The 21,757-nt window shown below is 29.7% G+C and overlaps 2 protein-coding genes across 3 annotated transcripts; both read right to left on the reverse strand.

The window, feature by feature from the left end:
* Positions 1-9,639: 9,639 nt before the first annotated feature.
* LOC113860213 (internal alternative NAD(P)H-ubiquinone oxidoreductase A2, mitochondrial-like) lies at positions 9,640-14,395 on the reverse strand. The gene is made up of 9 exons (XM_027492905.1): positions 14,284-14,395; positions 12,515-13,164; positions 12,096-12,309; positions 11,588-11,748; positions 11,424-11,489; positions 11,154-11,317; positions 10,950-11,064; positions 10,277-10,456; positions 9,640-9,795 (listed from the first exon to the last, which is right to left on the reverse strand). The coding sequence occupies exons 2-9, from the start codon at positions 13,109-13,111 to the stop codon at positions 9,640-9,642; spliced, it is 1,653 nt and encodes a 550-aa protein (XP_027348706.1). The 5' UTR covers positions 13,112-13,164; positions 14,284-14,395.
* Positions 14,396-17,419: 3,024 nt separating this feature from the next.
* On the reverse strand, positions 17,420-20,757 carry LOC113860216 (endonuclease 4-like). Of its 2 annotated transcripts, none has more exons than XM_027492909.1 (9): positions 20,613-20,757; positions 20,139-20,319; positions 19,902-20,012; positions 19,752-19,807; positions 19,359-19,442; positions 18,675-18,767; positions 18,438-18,505; positions 17,972-18,045; positions 17,420-17,554 (listed from the first exon to the last, which is right to left on the reverse strand). In XM_027492909.1, the coding sequence occupies exons 1-9, from the start codon at positions 20,718-20,720 to the stop codon at positions 17,436-17,438; spliced, it is 894 nt and encodes a 297-aa protein (XP_027348710.1). In that variant the 5' UTR covers positions 20,721-20,757; the 3' UTR covers positions 17,420-17,435. The 2 variants fall into 2 exon arrangements, with proteins under 2 accessions (XP_027348710.1, XP_027348709.1); XM_027492908.1 differs by having other exon boundaries at positions 18,675-18,859; positions 19,343-19,442.
* Positions 20,758-21,757: the final 1,000 nt, after the last annotated feature.

The raw sequence follows: 21,757 nt of genomic DNA on the forward strand, positions 1-21,757 counted from the left end.
TATTTATTTTTTCATAGAAAACATGATACGGATATGTACATACTTGAAGTTTTTAAGGGTTATTTAAAAATTGAAGATTTAAAAAAAAAAAGAGAAGGAGGATATTTTTATTTTAAATAAATATATTTTATTTTTAAAAAATATAAATTATATATGAATATAAATTTAATATATTAATTACACATTTATTATTATAAATTATATATAAATTCTCTAATTTAAAAATATGTTGTATCTTTCTTTCCTTGTTGATATTTTAAGCGTAATGTCCAATTTTGTAATAGATAGATCAATTTATACTTTTATCATGAGTTAAAGCTTGCATTTTCTTTGAGAAAAAAGCTAGGAAAGCAAGAAGATTTCCAAGATAAGGTGGGAACAAATATGTAAAGACATGGAAGATGGGGGTTTGGAGATTAGGGGCCTTTAAAAAATTAATATTGCATTGTTAGACAAATTTAGATATTAGATTAAATTGAAACTGGTAAACTATAATGGTCAAAATGCACCTTTCCAAAAAAGGTAGGAAATTGGAAGGTACTTTCCTTGGGAAGAAAAATCGATTGAAGGAAAAATGACTAAAAATATATGTCCAAGTCAAAATAAAAGAAAGAAGCAACTTCTTATTTAGGGGAATGGAACAAGGATAATGAAATTGGAAATTAAAAAGGAGAGGACCTTTGTTCCACATGGAGAAAAATTAAAAAACTGTTTTGGCTAATTTGCTTTATTGTAAGATAAATAAGACTCTTGCCATTGGATTACAGACAACACTAGTCAATACCTATTTATTAAGGCTTATAAGATTCGTAATCATTCTTAAAATCTGCAAAAGCAAGTCTGCTACAAAAGCATTTAGATCAAATTTGTGGTAAAGAAGGTTTGAGCATTTTTGTAGAGAGACTTGTAGAAAATAAGATAATATTGGTATAAGAGGTATTCTCCAGGGTGATTTAAACTTGATGTGTACTTTTTTATGGAAATTGCAAATAAAGAAATGTCCGCACTATAGTCCATAAAACATGTCCAAATGCAATGTAACATCTGAGACAATGCACTACTACTACACTTATTTGGGCGGCCAATTAGTATTAATTGCTTTGACAAAAAAATCGATTTGATTAATTGACCACAAAACACAAAACACTGAATCTGTACCATTTGTATCGCTATGTTTGGGTTGTCAAATCAAAGGTGTGGCTTTCATAACCAGTAGCAAGCATCAGTCACTGTAATTGGATAAGAAAAAGATAGAAATGCAAGGACCACTATGAGATTATCCACGTGAATAATATGCAGCATGGCACAAAACAATAGTTCTGGATTCTCAATTAAAATGTTCAAATTGTTTATATTGGATTCACCAAAAGTTTAAAAAGTATCTATGTGTATGATTCTACCTACATCCAACTTATTTTCTAAGATCCTTAACCTGAACTTGTGATATATATAATTATACTTCTCATGTATATATCATACTTCTCATAGTGCTTTGCCATCACTATCACAGCATCTATGTCTATATCAAACTTATTTCCCACTTTAATCTACACTTGTAATATATGTCATTGTTAGTTATTTTTTCCTTTTTATCATATAAAAATATTTGCATTGTTTTTAAAAAATTATATATTTATTTTTAGTATTAATATTTTTTATAAATTTTTAGGAATTAATATGATAATAATAAACATTAACTTTAATTAAAGATAAACTTAAAATGCTGTAATTAAATTTTTAAAAAATAATACATCAATTACTTTCAATAAAATTTTAACAAGTGAAATTAAAATGTTCTTATAAAAGATTTGGGAGAAGAAGAAATAAAATATTGATTTTCTTGAAATTTTTCTAGTAACATTCTTATTTGTTAGGAATAGTTTTTCCTGTTAACTACTAAAATAATTTTAAAATTAGTTATCACTTAATTACAATAGCTTCAACACTTTTTAATAGAAGTATTTTTATAAAATTAATTTATTTTATCATAGTAATTAGTAAAATCAATTACTCTTTCTGTTTCTTTTTTATTTTATTTTACCTTTTTTAATCTCTCACTTTGAAATTCAAGAAAATTATTTATTTATTTTTCTATAATAGTCCTATCCTTTATAAAATTCTTAATTATTTCACACCTTTATTGTAAGATAGATAATTAATTATTATAAAATTTAAAAAAGAATGACGCGAAAACACAAAACTCTTTATAATTACATTAATCCATAAATTATAATATCATTGAAGAAAGTGATATCAGAAAGAAATAAAAAATAAAAAAATTAATATGCAGAAAGTATTATAAGTTGTAATTCGCATCAAAATTAAAAATAATCCAAATCCAATATAAATCAAAGTATTGTGATGAAAATACTATTTAAACTTGTTTTTTCATAGTAATAATAGGCCATGTCATGCAGCAACTGCTCATCCAAAGAGAACAGAAACAAATTAAAACACGTCACTCATCAAATGAAACATTTAAACAAACCACCAATTTGTAGGAATCCTAGTGCATGAGGCAACGTGTTTTGTGTTCCAATCGAAATGAGTGTACGAGCCATTGTTCCTTCAAATGCCACAATGCTCATTACAGAACATGATTAAAGCCCTTGAAAATTTCAAGTGTCACATTTTTGGTGCGGTCCCAATCTATATCTGTCCTCCTCTAAGGACGGAAAATGTCTATAGGCAATGTAACGTTTAAAGAGAAAAGCACTCCAATGAATCTAATCCACTTTACAGTAAATGGAGGCATGGGACAACACGAGGACCCAGTGATGTGCTATGTTAACCCTCCCAGTGCTACACAACGTCAAATTTCTCATTTTCCCTATTTGTCACAACTCTCACATGTCTCATTAGTATAAAGTTTTACAAATTCATTTTAATTAAATCTATTATGTGTTATCCACTGTAATTCAAATATAAATATATGTATTGAATTAATTTAATTTAAATACAGAGTAAAATAATTAGTTCAAAAATCATATTTACGTTGAATTTTAATTTGTTGACAAAATAAAAATATTTATACTAACTTTACACCAAAATTAAACCCTTTAAAGTATATATTTATACTGAAATATAATTTTTTTATTAAAAATAAGAATTTTATTTTTTAACTCTAAAATAGAAATGTAATGTACAAATATATTTATAATATTTGAGATTGAAAATACTTCAACTACAATATTTTAACTAATATAGGGATTAATGAATTTTAAGCATTTTAAGTCTATTGCTACTTATTTTATTATTTGGTGATGGTTCAAGTTTTGTTTGACTATTTTGTGTCTATAAATTAATAGTTTAGATAAAATTTTAAAAATTAAATTAAATAAGAGTAATAATCAATACATATTATGCCAATAAATACTTCTTTTGAGAAGTTAAAGTTTGATTTTTTACTTTTATATTTATGTTTTTGATTAATAAATCAAAATAATTTCTAAAAGCTTTATTTTTCCCCTATTTTCTACGTCTCTATCCAAAAACATAATGGAGGAATAATGAGAGCCCTCATCGTTTTGGCCATCGCAGTTCCTTAATGTGCTTATTTTAATTTTTATTTATTCTTTTAAGAGGATGATATATAAATTTAAAAATAATTACTATATAAACATTTATTTATTTATTTATTAAAAGTATTCTATTTTTTTAAATATTTTTATTATTCATTTATAATAAACATATAAATTTTTTAAAATTATTAGATATAAAAATATTTAACAATGAATATTATGTCATATTTTAAGTAAATAATAACAATTTCAGCTTTTAAAAGTCAAGTTTAAACAACTAATAATAATAAATGTTTTTATATTTTTATTACAGTTTTATAATTTTTACATAATAAATATTTTTAATAAAAAATAATATTTAAAAATTAATCCTAAAACTAAAAATATTTAAAAACACACAAATAAAAAACAGAACAGAGTAAAAATAAGTTAATCGAAAGGATAATGATGGAAAATGATAAACTTATTTTCTCAGCTTTCGTAAAAATAATTCAAAATGAGCTCACTTACAATTATTTAATGAAACACTGTGTCAGTGCTTTCGTCAGTTTGGAGTAGAAAGAGAAGATCCTCTGTTCCCGTACACACTGTTTCTGTCTTGTCTGTCCCAATAAAGACCGCACCAAGACAGGGTCAAAACCGTCAAAAAGCTAGTGGCAACTCATGTAAATTCAACCCAATACAAGGGTCATTTTGGCAGCCTCAATCCTATATAAGCAAACGTCAAAGCCCGCATCCCCACAACACGAAGAGGCAGCATAACTGCTGAAGCATCTCCTTTGTCCTCAGTTCTCACTCATCTTTTCTTAATCTTCACAGAGCAGAGAAAGAAATGGCAGGTGCAAGAGCTAGTGGTGGCATGATCAAGGGTGGAAGAAGCATCCCTAGGAGATACTCTGCACGCCCAATTCCAAAGAGGGGACAAGTTAAGGTTGCAATAGTTGTGGGTCTTGCTAACTCTGTTGCTTCCATTTTCGCTCGCAACAGAGCTAGAGGCTGTGCTACACCTCCTCATCTTACTCACTAGAGAGAGACTCAGAGGACCACCAAAATTTTGATCATTTTCTTTTGTACAAATTGTTGGGGGGTTTTTTATTCCCTCCTATCATTTGTTCATATGTAAATCTCTTGTTTAATTTCTTCTTAATGAATCCAATCCTTTCTTGTTCACCTCAGTTTTTAGTTGGATCTGCAACAATGGATGGGTTTTAGTTTCAAAATGAGATTTACTTTTAAAAAAATAAAATAATCAAACTAACACACTAATTTTAATTAACCATGCTGGTCTTTAACTTTGAGACGGGAGTTTTTTTTTTTTTGTTTTGAAGTCTCTACTGCAGCTTGCACGAAACAGCCAGCAAAATGCAAAAAAAAAAAGCTCCAAATCATTTACAGATATTAAAAATTCGCTTACAATCTCATCTATCTAATTTATTTAATTTTATAATTACAAATAATTTTTAATATAGTTGAGTACATCTAAATTACCAAAGTACAAGGTACAAACGGAACCGCATGCTGTTTGTTTTCAGGGTGTTGGCCCCTTACAGTCAAAACTCGTTATAATTATTGCAAAATTCAGCTTGATTTGAAAGGTGTGATACTAATTCATCTACACGAGCCTTCCATTTTTTGTCTTCTGATTTAATTTTTCTTTCCCATTAGATCGATAGGGAGCATTTATCCAATATAATATTTTGTTTTCACATTTGTTAAGAGGTAGGAGAATGGTCATGTCAAACAACGGCCATTCAGATTGAGTGCACGATCTTTACCAAAAGTGCTTGACTAGGTTAAGCAAAGCAACAAGGAACAAGTTGTCTTAAATTTAATATTCAATAATTGGGATTAACAATGAGTTTAACAACTGTCACTTATATTGTTATTATAGCCTTAGTAGTATATTTTTATTCTTCGAATCTATTCTTCCCTCAACAAAATCCAACATGATCTTAAACCAACGTATTTAAATATTACGTTTTCAGTACGTTGTATCGAAGACTTCCCTTTACAAGATTCAGAGCACTGACATTCACTTATGGGGTACGCATCATTTGTTAATTAAGTCCACTTAGCAGCCTACTTTCTTTCATTTTGATATGTTATAATCTTTTAAGATTTATTAAAATTATTTCTAAATTAAATAAAATGTGATTTTAATCTTCAACGTCTATAATTATTAATTATTTTATTTTTATAGTTTTAAGATATTTTATTTTTTTAATAAAAGAAAAAATCTTAGTGGCTAGTTTGAGGGAGCAATAAATTATAAAGTATAAGATTGAAAGATGAGGGTTTGGATATGGAGGACGTAGTTATCAGGAGCAGGATACATTGAAATTGAAGCAATTTAGCTGAGGTGGGTTGCATATGGGGCAATAGAGGCCACGTTTGGATGGAGTAATAAAATAAGGTTAGTGGGAAGTAGGGCCTTAAACTAAACGACAAAATGACACCTAAAATGGTTCGATTCTCCAAAATCAGAATCGTCAGTGCTTTAACTAATTAAAGGAATCGTGCACGTGATTTTAATGTAACAAAGATAGTATACTATATACATCACAACTTACGAGGCTTATGTTTTTCTTAATATTTTCAAATTAGATTATTTACATTAAACTAAACCCGCAGCCTGCTGCTCGCCTTTTAAATATAGCCAGCGTTACGCCGTCGTTTCCGCTATTTTCGATTTTTTTTTTCAGATAATGATTTATCGCCCAAACTGTGTGAGCTCATTATCACGTACAACCACTTTTTTAAAAATTTATTAAAACTGATTTTAAATGTTTTAAATTAATAAATGTTTAAAATACTTATTATATATATATATATATATCCCATCATATAGAATTTTCAATATAAAAAGCATGCTTGAAATATATAATGATTTAATCAATTTAAAAAAACAAAATTATCGAAAAAATTACCAATAAAAAAATTCATCTTAAAGTTCCTTAAAAAAAATCAGTGGAAGCTTACGTAGCGATGAATTCGTTTACTGGCTGGTGAGCTTCTGTTAACATCTTGATTATTTAACCCCTTTTTGTTTTCCCTATCTATCCAAAGACCAAAGGATTCGCTCTAGTTAACTAGTGTTGACTATGGACTTTCCTACCAATCTTTGTTCTATTTTTATTTTATACAATTCAAATCCGTGCCAGTGATAATAATTGACTGTTGACCTTGTCTTAAAATATGAGCAAACATCACTTGTAATTCTTTTTACGTATGCACCCATGTATGTATCACCTAATAGTTTTATACATACATTATTTGTTTAATTTTATCCCTTTATATATGATTGTTTTATAGGGTTATGAGAAGACAAACCAGTACGAGTGTTATTGAGTTAAGTAATTTATTTTTAATTTAAAGCTGAGACGCACTATAAACATCAATAAAAAAATTTAAATTTTGTAAATGTATTCTCATTTTTCAATAAATTATATAAAGAAAATATTATTATTTTTAATTATTTGGTTCTTTAATTTATATAGTAACTTAAATTTTAGAAACAGGTATATGAATTTTTTATGGGGGCAATGAAATTTTCCCTTGTTGGGACAAATAAGGGGTATAATTGAGTACGTTGAACAATAGAAACCAACAAAGGGTAGGTTTGACTGTTGGTGTAAGGTCAATATCAAACAAAGAAAAAGAGGTACTCCACCGCACGTAACGAAGAAAAGGTAGACAGCTGGCAAGGTCAAAATCGTCAACAAAGGCCAATGATTCAAAACCCACGACCGCGAGAGAGCATCTTCGATTGAAACAAACGAATAAAATAAGATAAAAGGAATCGTAATTTATTGAAAAACAAGGGGCACTCTTGTAAGTGAAGTTCACACCAGCTTCTATTTAAGTTAGAGACTCAACGAATCACAGCACAATAAGCAGTGTGTTTATTTTGGTGGTGGAAGAAGTTACTAAACTTTGTCTTGAAAGGGGAAAGAGAGAAAAGGAAGCTACGAAGGGAAAGATGGGTGTGGCGGTGATTAGAAGAAGGGATTTGATCAACGACAGTTATTTGTCCAACAGGAATATTTGTAGCCGTTTGATCCCAAAGAGGGGCCAAGTTAAGTTGGGAATTGTTGTGGGCATGTTTCACACAGTCTCCTCCGTCTTCTCCTCCTTCACTACGCGATGTGTTCACTAATCTTGATTTTCTGCAACAATTTTTGACCACTATGGAAGCATCATCATCATCAAGGGATGGGTTTCTGTCCTTGGAGAATTCAAGCTGTTGTATTTGTTAACTAAAAAGTTGTACAAAGCCCATATTGATTAATGTTGTAGAGATGAGTTATAGTTTCTTTCTTAATGCCATTTACTTGGTTTCTTTTTATAGAGATATAGGTTGAGTTGAGTAAGTATTTATAGGAATTCAAAACCAAGTTATAAAATGAATCAACTTTTTTTTAAAGTTATAATCAAATTTATGTTTTTATATTGTTTGAAAAATTCTCTAATTTTATGCTTATCATATAAAATAATACATCTTTTTTTTATAACTCAAAATCGGTGATTAAATTCCTATCAGGCCATAGTAGAAGTAGGGATTAATTGCCCTCGTATATAAAACTTATTCAGTCATGTATGTGGCCCGTTAAGGAAAATCCAAATAAAAGGAAATGGTGACATAGGCCTAAACTGGTTCACAATGGCAGAAGATAAACCAAAAGTTTGGTGCAAGTTTGTAAAAATGGGTTATTTTGCTAATTGAAGATGGTGACCATTTTTCAGTTGGAGTAAGAGTCTGATCCTGTTTTCATGGGTCAGGACTACAATTTCTCTAATAATGTTTTGATATACGATTGAATAATTATAAAAGGAATTATAAGGTGTCAGATAATAATAATAATAATAATAATAATAATAAGAGATCGAAAGGGAGAATGATTGTAAGGCTATATGCCTGTATTTAACACAAATAGTTGAAATTAATTAAAAAATTTAAAAGTATTTTCTCGTTGAAAGTTATTAAAGTAACTTGTCAAATTAAAGTAATTAATAAAATTAGTTATTGGATTAATGGATACACAAAAAATAATATAAAGATATGCATTTATATTATACTATTATATATATATATATATATATATATATATATATTTAGATATATATTATTTTTTAAAAATTTATAAATAATGATATATTTTTAGTTATTTTAGTTTCTGAGTGTATTAGTTGACTTTAAAATTCTTGTTTTTTAATAAATTAAATATTTTATCAGTAATGAAAATAAATAATGCAAATAATATAACAATCAAAATAGATAATACAATATTAAAAAGGTAATCACGAATTGTAAGAAAATAGTAAAGTAATTAAATTAAATATCGTTTAAATTATATTTTACTATGATATACCAAGATAGTAAATAAAATAAATCTATTATTTAAAAATTCAAAATAAATTAACAATATTTCTCTGATAAAAAAATTATTAAAGTAGTAAAGGTAAAAATTAAACAGTATATACATAATGAGTTTTAAGAGTTAAACAATAAGTTTAAATGTTACTTGAACTAGGCAGAGAACATGCTTATAACTCTTTTTACTCTTTATAAACATATTTTTTAATAAGCAAAGTTCTGTGATTAACATCCATTTTTAAAATATTTTTTTAATCACCTTTTTATTTACCGATTAAAATTGCTTTAAAAAATATGTGAATTTATTCTTAATTCAATGTTTTTATTTTTTAACTTAATAATTTTTATTCATATGTTTTATATTTTTAATAATTTTTACCATAAATAAAAATATATTAAAAAATGTATTACTAAGAATTTTGAAAATAAAAACGCCCTTCAACAACCATTTGTTTTCTTGTTTTTACCCTTTATTTTGCATTGTCTCCCCATCATTGGTAAAACTTTGTTAGGTTGTCGATGAGTTCTTTACAATGATTCCAGAAGGATGTTTTCTATTATGAACCCAAAATACTAAGTATAAATACTCGCACAATATCTCAATTTATATTTTATAATATTTCTATAAATTGACAGAAAATAAAATGATGAAAAGAATGAATAGGCTAATCACTACTCAGCCAAACTAATGAGGGAAAAAAATGGTTTTGCACATTTGGAAGTGCTGTGATGAAATTTGAGGAATCAACCAATCCTGCTGTTGTCTCTGCCGAAGACCAAAGTGGTAGCCCAGTTCACTGCCACGTAAAACCTGTTCCTCCAGCTAACTACACGGGTAAGATATGCAGAGCGCCATATCAGCCAGCTAATGAAACCAGCAAGTGACAACCCCTTTGCATCCTACACAATATTTATGTTAAGCAAAATCAGATTCAGAAGCCGCTTTCTTTTATTTACTTTGCTATGTTAGTAAAGACTATTAAATTCAATTTTTATTCTTTATGAGAAATAAATATTTGATAATAAATTAATTTTAATCTTTAAAATTTAATTTAACATTAAATAATAATAATATTTTAAAAAATAATATTTACATTTAATTCTTAGCGTTAATGTTAATAAAATATATATTTAATTTACTATCATTAAGAAAAATAATTATACATCATAAGTTTTAATTTTATTTAAAAAATATCTATAATATTAAGTAATTAAATTAGTGTCTTGTATATTAAATAAATAAATATTTTTGCTTATTTAAATAAAGAAAGATACAAATTTTGTAATAAATAATAATATAAAAATTAACAATTAATGTAATCTTTATTTTTTATAAATAAAATCCAAGTTAGTATTAGAATTAAAAACATTCATATTATACCTTTGACTGTCGTAGATCAACTAGTGCTTTATAGCGACCTACTGATGCCATGCTCCCAAGATGCGTGTAGACAAAAGGCTCACCAAGTGGCATGCCTTTTGCAGAGAAAGCCTTGGCTCCATTCTGTTTCCCTATTTTGTTGAACAACTCCACAAGAAACTTCCCTTCCCTTTCAGCAACCTGTAAGTGACCAATGCATAGGTAAGTATCGCGCATTAATTCCCACTTATTATTCTTGATTTCCAGCATAGAATGGAATAGAAGCTTTCACACTTCAATGGAAATATATTATTAATATAAGGCTTTGGTAACCTTTGCAGTTGCAGGGAATGACTAATTTGCCAGGGGAAAAGGAAACTATCTTATGTTTCAGCATACTGTGAACAATGACGGCAATTCACATCATTAGTTGAAAACTACAAAATACAAATATATAGTGCATAGCAATGGATGCTTTTTAGTATATGCCTGAAAAGCTACCAAAAGGTGGATCAGGAAGAGGGCCTCATAATGTGCCCGGGAGTAAACCTTGATAAAACTTAACTAAAATTGACAAATGCATCCATTTACACTAGGTTATTTTCTTGATCACTTTATCCATATCATTTGACAAAACATTTATGCTTCACTTTATCCATATCATTTGACAAAACATTTATGCATAAAGGCCAACCTGAGCTAGAGCTGGAAGCACAGGCTTTCCAGTTTGTTCAAGAAAACCAGCACAATCTCCAAGGGCAAAGACATCTTCCACAGATGGAACACGCAACCATTCATCAACACCAATTCTGTATCAATCAACAACATTAATTAAATGGAGATCATATATAGAAAAATACGAAAATCTTTTTTTTTTTTTTTTTTTTGCTGCACATACCTTCCACCAGGAGATTTAGGAACATTTAGTGACTTCACAAACTTAGAGGGACCAACCCCTGTGGACCAGACCAAGAGTCCATAAGGAACTTCTGTTCCATCACTCAGAACTATCCTTTTGGGATGCACTTCCTTCACAACACCTCGCATAAGACGGACCCCAGACTGATACAAAAATTGAATGTCTCAGCCTTAAACTTGAAAATTGAAATTAAGAGCATGTGGCCAATCTTTATAGACTCAAATATATGATCAAAACTCAAAGGTTTACCTTTGTTAAGTGCTTTGTTGCATATTGCCGTAAGCTAACATCAAAGGATGACAGTATCTCATTTGCCTAATCATGAAAAGTTCACATAATTGTTAAGTACATCAATTTTTACCATCTATTAACAAAATAGACTTTCATATATGGAATTATGTTCAGCCAGGTACCTCAATGAGCGTGACATGAATGTAATCTTTAACATGAGTGTAACGCTCATGAACGTCTCTCATGATGAAATCACTCAGTTCACCACTAAATTCTACTCCCGTAGGACCACCTCCAATAACTACGCAGTGTAAAAGGCGTTTCTTTTCTTCTTCTGATATCCCTGTTATATTAAAACGAATTTAGCTTAGGCTTCAGCAGAAAATGACAACTGCAATCATAATGACTTCTAAAAAATGAAGTGAATAAGTTCTTTTTTTTTTAAAAATAAACCCTGTAGAAAACCTTCAAATGGCTCCTGCTGAAGAATAATCATAAAAGAAAAGAAACTTCAAGCTTTCATTCAAGTGAAGGAATGAAGGTGAATTGGAGGGGAACAGAATAGAACTTCGAGAAAAAAAAAAAAAGTGAATGGCACAGAGAATTGTTGCATTAACTAGGTTTATTTTATTAAAAAAAAAAAAAAGAGTAAACTTAAAAGAAAAACTATAATGGATATCAAATACCCACCTGGATTTTCAGAAAGCATCAAGTTAAGGAGAAGTCTCTTCCTTATTTCTTGAGCATGGTTCACTTCACGAAGAAAAAAAGCATGCTCGGTTACTCCCTTGATACCAAAAGTTAAAGGCTCAGCTCCAGCTGCAATTACAAGCTTGTCATATGCGACTTTAAATTGGTAAGGCTCTCGAGGCAATCCACCATTGTTAACTGCCTCACAATAGATCTGTTGGCACATGGTAAAAAAAAAAGAGTAATTCATTTCATTAGAAAAACTTCTGAATGCACTTCAGCATTTTACATAAAAATTGTACAAACATAAATTTATCACTGTACTAATATTTCCCATAGAGCGTTGCATGATTTCTTGAATGTTCAAAGAATTTAAAGAAAAGGAAACAAAGGCCAAAGGGCACATTCACTTTACTCACTTCATGTTTGTGTGTGTCAATGCCAGTGCAGGAGGCTAGAAAGAAGTAGGAGTTGGGGTCCTTTGACAATGCATCCTGTATTCTGCTAACAGGCTCGGCAACAGACCGGAATTCCAAGGTTCCAACACATGTTGAAGCCAACAAAGGAGTAAAGACCATGTGATTTCTTGGTGATATGCATACAACATCATAAACTCTGGTGTCTAAACCTTTGAGGAACCGACAAGCAGCCCAACCAGTACCAAGAACAACCACTCTAGGCTTTTCACCTGGTTTTGTTGCCTCTAGTCCTGCATATCTTGGTTGATCATACTCCAACTCTGACTCAGAGTCCTCTATAACCCTCTGTGTGTTAGCAGAAGGAAACTGATGGTATGGGGTTCCTGATATTTCTCTCATTGAAAAGTTCATGTAGTTCTGTTCCTTGATTCTTGGAACATACGAAAACTTTCCATCTGATTTGAAATTTACATAGGAAGGTAAGGAGCATTTGCTTGTGTAGGCTCCCTCATTGAACACATCCTTCTCACGAGCATAACTACCAAGAGCACCTCCTGATTTTCTCAGGTTGGCCCTAGCAATCCTTGCCAATGCCATTTTCTGAGGAAACAATTTCTGGGGACAAGCCTTTACACCTTATATAAGCTTTTCTGAAAAAGACCAAAGTTCAGGATTTTAGTGCTTTCAAGTTTTAACTGCACCAACAAGAATGATATGTTTTACAGGAAACAACAAGTTATTATAAACAACATGATGGACAAATTAGGTGCTTCAGAACATGAACAGAGACAAAAGGGAAAAAAAGACCATAGACAAATGGTAGTTCCAGATCATACAATAATTTCTCAGAAAATAAGAGTTTGAGCATTAGAGGGCTGCAAAGAAATCCAGAATTCATGACTAGTGGACCACCATCATTTCCAAGAATATGGGACAACATAACAAAAGTTAACATAGCTGTGCTCATCAACCATTGACAGTTACAACGAAAGAATCCGTTAAAGTTTAGAATCACCCAGAAATGGTAACTCATTTTACAATAATTCGAAACAAGTAATGCCACATTGAATTTGACACTAGTTTGGGATATGATGGATGATACTAAGATACGTCCAACATATACTCTTGATGATGCCATCAAACATATTGTCAGCAAAATAATTATCTTATTGAACAAAACGCTAAGCGAGTCAGGTTGTCATAAAGATATAGATGTGATTCATCATAAGCCACTAAAACCAGGTAACCATGGTTTTTCACTCTCGTAGCTACATGTCCACCAAAAACATTGAAAAAATAAACTTTTTCACAGCTTGCTTTGAGTTTTCATAAACTCAAAGCACGAGTTTTGTTTAATAAATTTATATTGAAAATAAAAGAAGGGAAAAGGAAGTTGAAAGGACAAGAAGTTTCATTTTAGAAATATGACCAACCAATGCCACTTGATTACCTACCTAGTGCCTGCTAACAAAACAAATGTATACAGAAGGATCACCAATTTAGTTTGTCACAGACACAATCTTATAAAACAATTGACAAACACACACGCGAGTCCTAACATCAATGCTCAAAATCATTAGTAAAGCAGGGGCATGGAAATCAGTCTAATAATATGCAACTAATCTTCCGAACCAAAAATGATAAAGATTTGGGCTGTCTAGATCTTATAGAAAAAGTAGCTCCATAATATAACAGAAGCAAATGAAATTGGAAATAAAAAATAACCAAGTAAATCACAGCCATCATCAAGCATCATATTTAAGAGCTACCTTTGGTTTGGTAATGAGGTTACGGGTGATGAAGATTGAAGGAGTTTTTGACGCTTTGTTGATGTGCCAAATGAGCATGCATAAGTTGTGTAAGGGTTAAATATGATGCGTGTAGGGCGGTGCTACCATGAAAGTGTGATTAAAATATATTATATTCACCCATTCCCATGTGACCAACTCCGCCGCCTTGAGACCCAAGAAACTAGGGTGCAGTTGAGATTCCAGAAGGTCTTAAATTTATTTCTGTACTGTAAAGAAAAACATAAATCGCGTGTTAGAAAATTTTTTCAAAAAATATTATTATTTATTCATTTTCTATTTTAAATTTTTTTAATCTAGTACTCAAAAATATTCATTTTTTATATTTTTCTATTAGTAATATATTAATTTGTTTGTTATTTGCTTATATAATATTCAAGTTATTTTATATAATTTGACTTAAAAAATGACGTGAAAGAAATGTGCCACTAATAATATAATTTCATTACCATATTTAACCCAAAATTTTAACTTATAGGGTCAGAGTTGTTTGAACTGAATATACAAATTCGAAGGAGATAAAAGTGTAGATTTTACATCTTCATTCACGTCATTTCCATGTTATATCATTAAGTCAAATTGAATACTATCACTTAAATAAATAACCAAAAAAAATTAATGAATCATAAACAAAAATATCATATAGAAATAAAAAAAAATTGTTTTAATTTTTTATTAAAATAAAGAAGCATATAAGAAATTGAGAATTTTGTAAGAACCGAAAATTATTTTAGCCTTTATTTTTGAAACAAATTATCAAAATAAAAAAATGAGCAACTTTTTTGTGAGTTATTAAAATAACTTTTTTACTAACTTTAATATTTAAGGTTGATTTTAACATTTTAAAATAATTGATTTTTATTAAAAATATATAATTGTAATAATGCTAATTTTTAATAAAATACCACTTTTGAATGCTTCAGAGATTGACAAAATCGATAAAAAAAAAATGATAGAATATTACAAAATTAAAAGTAAAATATTGCCTAATAAATAATAGTAATGGTGGGCCAAGTGCCCAGGTTCTGGGAAAGAAGCACGTTTTCCGCATATTCTTACTTCATATTCTTATGCGGGAGGTCCAAAGTGAGCTAGCAGTTAAACGGCACCGTATGAAACGGAAAAGACGATTCTGTCCCTACAAAATGGGTTTCATGTTTAGAAGGTGAGAGGACAGATAAGACTTTGTGTGATTCCATCTGCGACTTTTACAAAAATTGGAAAATTCCATTTTGTATTCTAATGAGGCAGGTTGTAGTGAAGAGTACGTAGAACCAAATTAGGAAGCAAAGAAGATGGTCAAAGAAGGTGAAATAAGCTGAGTAGGGACGCGGTGTTGAATTTTGATCAACGGTTCATAAATAATGGGCCCAACACTTTCTGTCTCCAACTTCGTAATCATCGACTTCCGAGTCAAATCAAACTTCTCTGCTCAAACTTCCGGAAGCTCCTGTTATTGCGGAAACAATATTTTGCTCGCTTCTTTAATTTTAACTTATTTTTTAGTTATTTTTTTAAATCTAATCTCTATTTTCTTTTGTAAATTATCTTGGGGTGATTTATCAAGATACTGCTAAATATCAATTTTTTATTAGATCATGTTTCCTAACTAAATTAAAAACAATGTTTAGAAAAATAGAAACTATGCCTTAACAAATATTTTATAAAAATTAAATTTAAATTTAAATTATGCAACTTTTAATTAAATATATTTTGTGTTTTTTATTTTGGTCAAATGGAAATATTTTGTTTTTCTTTTTTGCCAAAATATGTGCAGGTGCCTATTGGGCATAGGCCCAAGAGCGCGTGTCTCACATCCATTTTATTGTGTTTCAATTTTAGAAATTTCAGAATTCAGACTTGAGGAGTTTTGGACAGGAAAAAAAAAGCTTCTAACATAAAAAATGAAACATGTCTACAGACTTGGTTGGATATATAGATTTAGATTTTAACAAAATAAAACTTAAAATAAAATACTTATGATATTTTTTATTACTGTTTTGAACATAATTTTCTATTTTTAAAAATAAATTTTAATACAAATTTGTACTAGAATTTATTTTTAAAAACAGAAAACTATTTTTAAAATAATAATCAAATATGCTCTTAGAGTGTTTGTTTTTATTTTTAAAAAAATATTTTTAAAAAGAAAAAAAACACGTTTTAAGTATTTTTAATTAAAGTCAGACTGTTATCTCAGTAACACGTGCAATAAAAGTTAATTCTAAATTAGATACAATTTTTTAAAAAAACTTCTTTATAATATTAAATCACTAAAATTATAATATAAATTCATTTATATGATCTTATTTTATTTAATAAAAAATTAAAAATGATAATAAAATTAAAAATATATATATTATCCTGATTTTTAAGATGATAAAGTAATTTATATATGAAAGTGATAATTATTTAAAAATATAAATACTGATCAAATTTCAAATTAAGTCTAAGTAATTAAATATGTTTTTTTGTATCATTATACTGTTATCAATTAGTTCAATAATTATATTTTTTAAAAATTCAATCAACTAACTTTTTACTTTTAGCTTGCTTCGAATTGATTTTTCAATTTTCAGCTGACATATTTATTAATTCTTTCAAATACACCCTTAATTGATGAAATGGGTTGTACCTTCACCAAGAAAGTAGTATCATTACAAATTGGGTAGCAATGAAATTGTAAATTGTTTGGTCGGGGAGTACTCCTTTACTTTTCCAGTAGAAAATCAAGTCTTTTTTACCTATGGGTCGTTGATGGATTAATCCATTGAAAGAGTTTTAATATTGGGTTAACACCATATTCATATTGCATATTTTTTTCTGCGTATGGAGTAAAAGTATAAATTGTTGCATGAAGAGGCAATGATCCATGTTGATCCTTCTGTTGAAAATTACAATAAGAGGTTGGTGAAACAAAATTGCTACAAGATAGATGTAGCTTCTACAATAGGCACAGAAAGGCGGCTTCTACAATGGTCCAAAATTAGTTCCATACACAAGGCTCAATGAATAGGCATATAAACTGCCAAGAACAACGATTGTGCTACTTTATAATTTATATTAGAAGAGTTGGCAAGCGGAGAGCACTGAAGGTCCCTAAAGATGTGTGTTCAAGCTTGAGCAATTCTGGATTTGGAAGTAAAAATACGGTTGAGGATAGCAGCAAGTCGCACAGCACCTTGAGCCAGCCTTTTCTCCACGATAGGCAGCCGAGAGAGGAAGTAATCATCTACATTATTGAATAGAATAACACAATGAGGGGTCATCCTTCAGATATTATGAAATCAACTGTATTTGTTTTGTGCTGCAAAGACCAGGTACAGAGTAAAATGTGAAACACTTCAGATTTTATTTTTATTATTATTTGATAAAAAAAAGGATTTAATAGAAGAAAAAGGAATGCAATGCATTAGCAACAAAAAATCCTCCTAAAGTAGAAGAGAACACAACATAGAGGAACAAAGAAATAGATTCACTCAAAAGAGTCCCTCAGCCTTTTCATATCAAACAAGGAAGTCCCTTGAATCGAGGAAAAACAAGGAGGCTTACAAAACAACAATACAGTAGATGGGGAGGAGGAAATCTATAATTGAAGATTATGAAGTTCTTTAAATATTTTATTTATAGATGAGAAAATAGGAACTACCTTCCAAAGTGCTACCTGGTGTAGCATTCCTGTAGGCAAATTTGCATGCTAAGCTAATGCTTTCAGAAGCATACCTGAATTGTAAGTTTTAACGAATCAAATCATGGCATATAATTTCTTTATATCAGTTGTATGTAAGAGGTATTGTAATTACTAGTAATATGCTAATATGGCAAAACAAGGGGAGACCATGGCTATCCAAATATACGACCAAAAGTTTTCCAACATGGATTAATTAGTATTGTGATTGATTAAGATAAGTATTTCAAATTTATCAATTCATAATGTTTTCAAGGTGCAGAGTTATGATAATGATGCACAAAAAATGAACATAAATCAGTCAAAATACATATGGAAATATTGAAAACTAAGCAAAGTGTAACTAGTTTAACACTAAGCAACCAATCAGACAAAACTAGAGAGTAATATGATAAAAACGTTGGACAGGAAATGTATTTGCGTATACTGATATGGACAAGCTGTGTAATTGTGCGCGCAATGTTCCCAAATTGATACATCACTTGACCAATTATCCTGCAGAGAGTGAGTAAAAATAATAGTCAGTCTCTTGGGTGTATACATATCTACATTACAAGTCCAAGCAAATAATGAGAAGAGAAAAAAAAAATGTTAACTTTATCTATGCTGGGTATCTTCATCATTTGAATAAATGCATAAAAATATAGGGAAAAATAAAACTCACTGTTATATTCCTTTGAATAGCTTGTATCATAATAGAAAGATCTGAACCATAGAATGTTTTAAGAGCAGACTGAATAATCATGTCATCCCATACCTGGACCAAAACCAAAATCAAAATCACTGAATTTAGTCCATTTACTGCATAATTAACAGGGAGAGGTATTATGACAAAAAGATCAAGACCACAGGAATATGTAGAACATCTTAGTGACAATGTAATTAAGAAGCAATTTCAAAAGTGGGTGCATATTTTAGCTACAACAGGTGAGAATACAATAAGGTTTCTTTAAATTTTGCATAAAATGCGAAGTGTATAAATCAGTGCAAACTGCATACATAGCATAAATAGAATTGAAATTAAATTTTTCATTCCCTTTCCTTTTAGATGGACATAGATCCTCAATCGTTACCTTGCCCATACAAACTATTATTCCCAACCACAATCAATAAAACAACACCATAAAAAACCAATAATCATACAGAGTTCCAGTACAGGTAAAAATTCTTTTAGGAAACTATTAATCTTGGATGAAAGACAGTATGAAAAGGGAAAAAACACATTCTCAGTCAATCTTAAACACTCTGTAAACAATGGGAGAAAAATGCCTAATACAATTACGTTACAGAAGGCAATCAGCCTGTATCAAGTCATCAACTAGCAAAGAATATGATTCTGAACACCTACATGATGAAGATTTGTTTTCCTCCAGTACCAACGAACAATTATTGAGTTTCCACCTAGGTCTCCAACAAAACCAACATGTAGGGGCTGCACTAGAAAATGAAATAAAAAAAAAAATCCTTAAATGCAAGAGTTTTGAGGAGAAAAACAACATATTTAATTATATGATTGTAATTTTCACTAAGCATATAGGGAATAATATCATAACTCATTCCCAGCAATCCTTGTTTCAAGAGTTTGAAGTTCTCATTTCTCAACTTACCTAACAAAAGTAAAGTAAAACTCTAGTTGCCACTCATGCAAATTGACAAAAGATTTGAAAATCATATTCACTTTTTGAACCAAGAATAAACTCTATTTCTCATAAGATTTTAAATAGGAACTAGAAGAACAAACCTGATGAACATCCCCAACAAAATGTGACAAGAACATAAGTGCCTCTGTCAAATTATCTGCAATTGATAAAGGCATAATCAGAACAGTAAATTAACGGACCGATCTTCTCACAGAACAAGCAAGTTAAGAATATACTCAGTTAATGCATACAGTTCAATTCGGACAAAGTGCCTGCATCAGCTGATTTAAGTTGCATAGTATAGTTGTAAATTGCTCCAGTAACACATCTATGTTTATGTCCAGAAGAATCATGACAGTCTCCTATATGAGTCATGAGAGAAACATTACAGCACTTCGTGAAGCACATGGCCATCAAACCATCTAAGTACAGACAACAATGTCATCCATACCAATGTACCATTGTACCATAGAGCCAAACAAACTTACTGCAATATTCATAGTTACACATAAAATCTGGTGTGTCAACATAATGTAAAGCACTACTCCAACGATAGCGGTAATTATGCCGAACCTCATCAGCCCAAGAGCAAACTGCAGCAAGATCACCTTCAGCAGAAGGTGGAAGCAATTGTTTGACAGCAAATAGAGCATCTTCACTAAGATACTCCTAGAATTTGAAACATCCAAGAATATTTAATCAGCACACCAGTGTCTTGATAAACTCATAGCACAAACCCAGAACCACTGGTACTCCCAAATCAACAAAAATTATAACTGAACCTCCATTTAAACATCAATACTCAATTTAGTATATTGTTCATGGCATGTTCTACACTTCATTACCATCTACTATTATTTAATTGTATATTTAAACTAAGTAATCAATAAGGAGCAAGAGTGCTAGAAAATAATTGGGATATGATATGAATATAGAAGCAGAAGGGTATGGTTAGCACTTACCTGTGTTATCTTACAGATGGCATAGTGACCCTCCTTTCCCCAGCCCAGAACAATTGGTAAGGGTATCAGCAACAGAAAAAACAGCACGCTCACTCTCTCATTACCCATTTACATGATTAATGGGGACACACACACACAAATGAAATCATCGTAAGTTATCAAAATGGAAAATAAATGAGTTCGGTGCTAAGCTTAATATTCCAAAACAACTAAACCCGAATTAACAAGTAACTTCATACATTACCACTTATCCAAAGGCAAGGTGTCCTCGGTGAGTGGATGACGTGGGTCACGGTAACTCAAATTTCTAATTACCTTACAAGAAAGTTATATTTTCTTAATCGTTTTTTTTTTAATCAGGTTACCCAATAAAAATTTATTATTTATTGTAATTAAAAAAATTATGAAGATAAAAGGCAGAAAAATACAGATTTATTTACCGGAAATACATTCAAAATACACAGGCAATGAGTTTAACAAATAACTTTTGTGCTCTTTCGAGATATATTCGGAAAAAAAATTAAAAAAAAAGATGACATATTTTTTTAATTTTAAATTAAAAAATTATATATTATTTACAATATCAAATACATTATTAATATATTAAATTTTTGTCAATAAAGTTCAATTCAATGATCATCAATTAGTCATGTGTTATAATTAAATAAATAATTAATATCATTGATTTAATAATTTAAAATATTTAAATAATTAATTTTCGTTAACCCATAGAATTAAATTAAAAAAATTACAATTTTAAAATAATATAACATGGGAAAGACTGAATCAATTTGTTACAAGTGACACTCAATTGCTTGTCTAGGCTGTGGATTAAAAACGCATATTGGCATGTAATGTCCACGTAAACAATCCAGTGTAGCATCTTGTTATACACATCGAAATTTAATAAACTATTCTTAACATGAAGGATGCAAAGTTCTCATATATAAGGACTAGTATGGAAGGAAAAAATTTAGAGAAGTAAAAACTAAAAATGGTTCATTTTATAAGGACCAGAAATATATCTTACGTTTCTTTAATCCATAGCTTATTTTTAATAAATTAATGATATAGTGAATAATTTATTTTTTTTCCATTTCCTGCATGAATGGTCAGACGTGCCTTCTTTAGAATTGAGTTTTGGT

The sequence above is a fragment of the Abrus precatorius genome, unplaced genomic scaffold (genome assembly GCF_003935025.1).
Source record: "Abrus precatorius isolate BTA unplaced genomic scaffold, Abrus_2018 Scaffold2, whole genome shotgun sequence".
Lineage (NCBI taxonomy): Eukaryota > Viridiplantae > Streptophyta > Magnoliopsida > Fabales > Fabaceae > Abrus > Abrus precatorius.

What these genes read in the sequence shown, in the direction of transcription:
- LOC113860213 (XM_027492905.1), bottom strand. Translation starts at nt 13,111, where the DNA reads ATGGCATTGGCAAGGATTGCTAGGGCCAACCTGAGAAAATCAGGAGGT. An exon ending in CAACAAAGCACTTAACAAAG is followed by an intron (nt 11,318 to 11,423) that starts GTAAACCTTTGA and finishes TTTTTGTATCAG; the next exon opens with TCTGGGGTCCGTCTTATGCG. An exon ending in TGCTTCCAGCTCTAGCTCAG is followed by an intron (nt 10,457 to 10,949) that starts GTTGGCCTTTAT and finishes GGTCACTTACAG; the next exon opens with GTTGCTGAAAGGGAAGGGAA.
- LOC113860216 (XM_027492908.1), bottom strand. Translation starts at nt 20,720, where the DNA reads ATGGGTAATGAGAGAGTGAGCGTGCTGTTTTTTCTGTTGCTGATACCC. An exon ending in CCATCTGTAAGATAACACAG is followed by an intron (nt 20,320 to 20,612) that starts GTAAGTGCTAAC and finishes TTCAAATTCTAG; the next exon opens with GAGTATCTTAGTGAAGATGC. An exon ending in TACACAGCTTGTCCATATCA is followed by an intron (nt 18,046 to 18,437) that starts GTATACGCAAAT and finishes CTTACAATTCAG; the next exon opens with GTATGCTTCTGAAAGCATTA.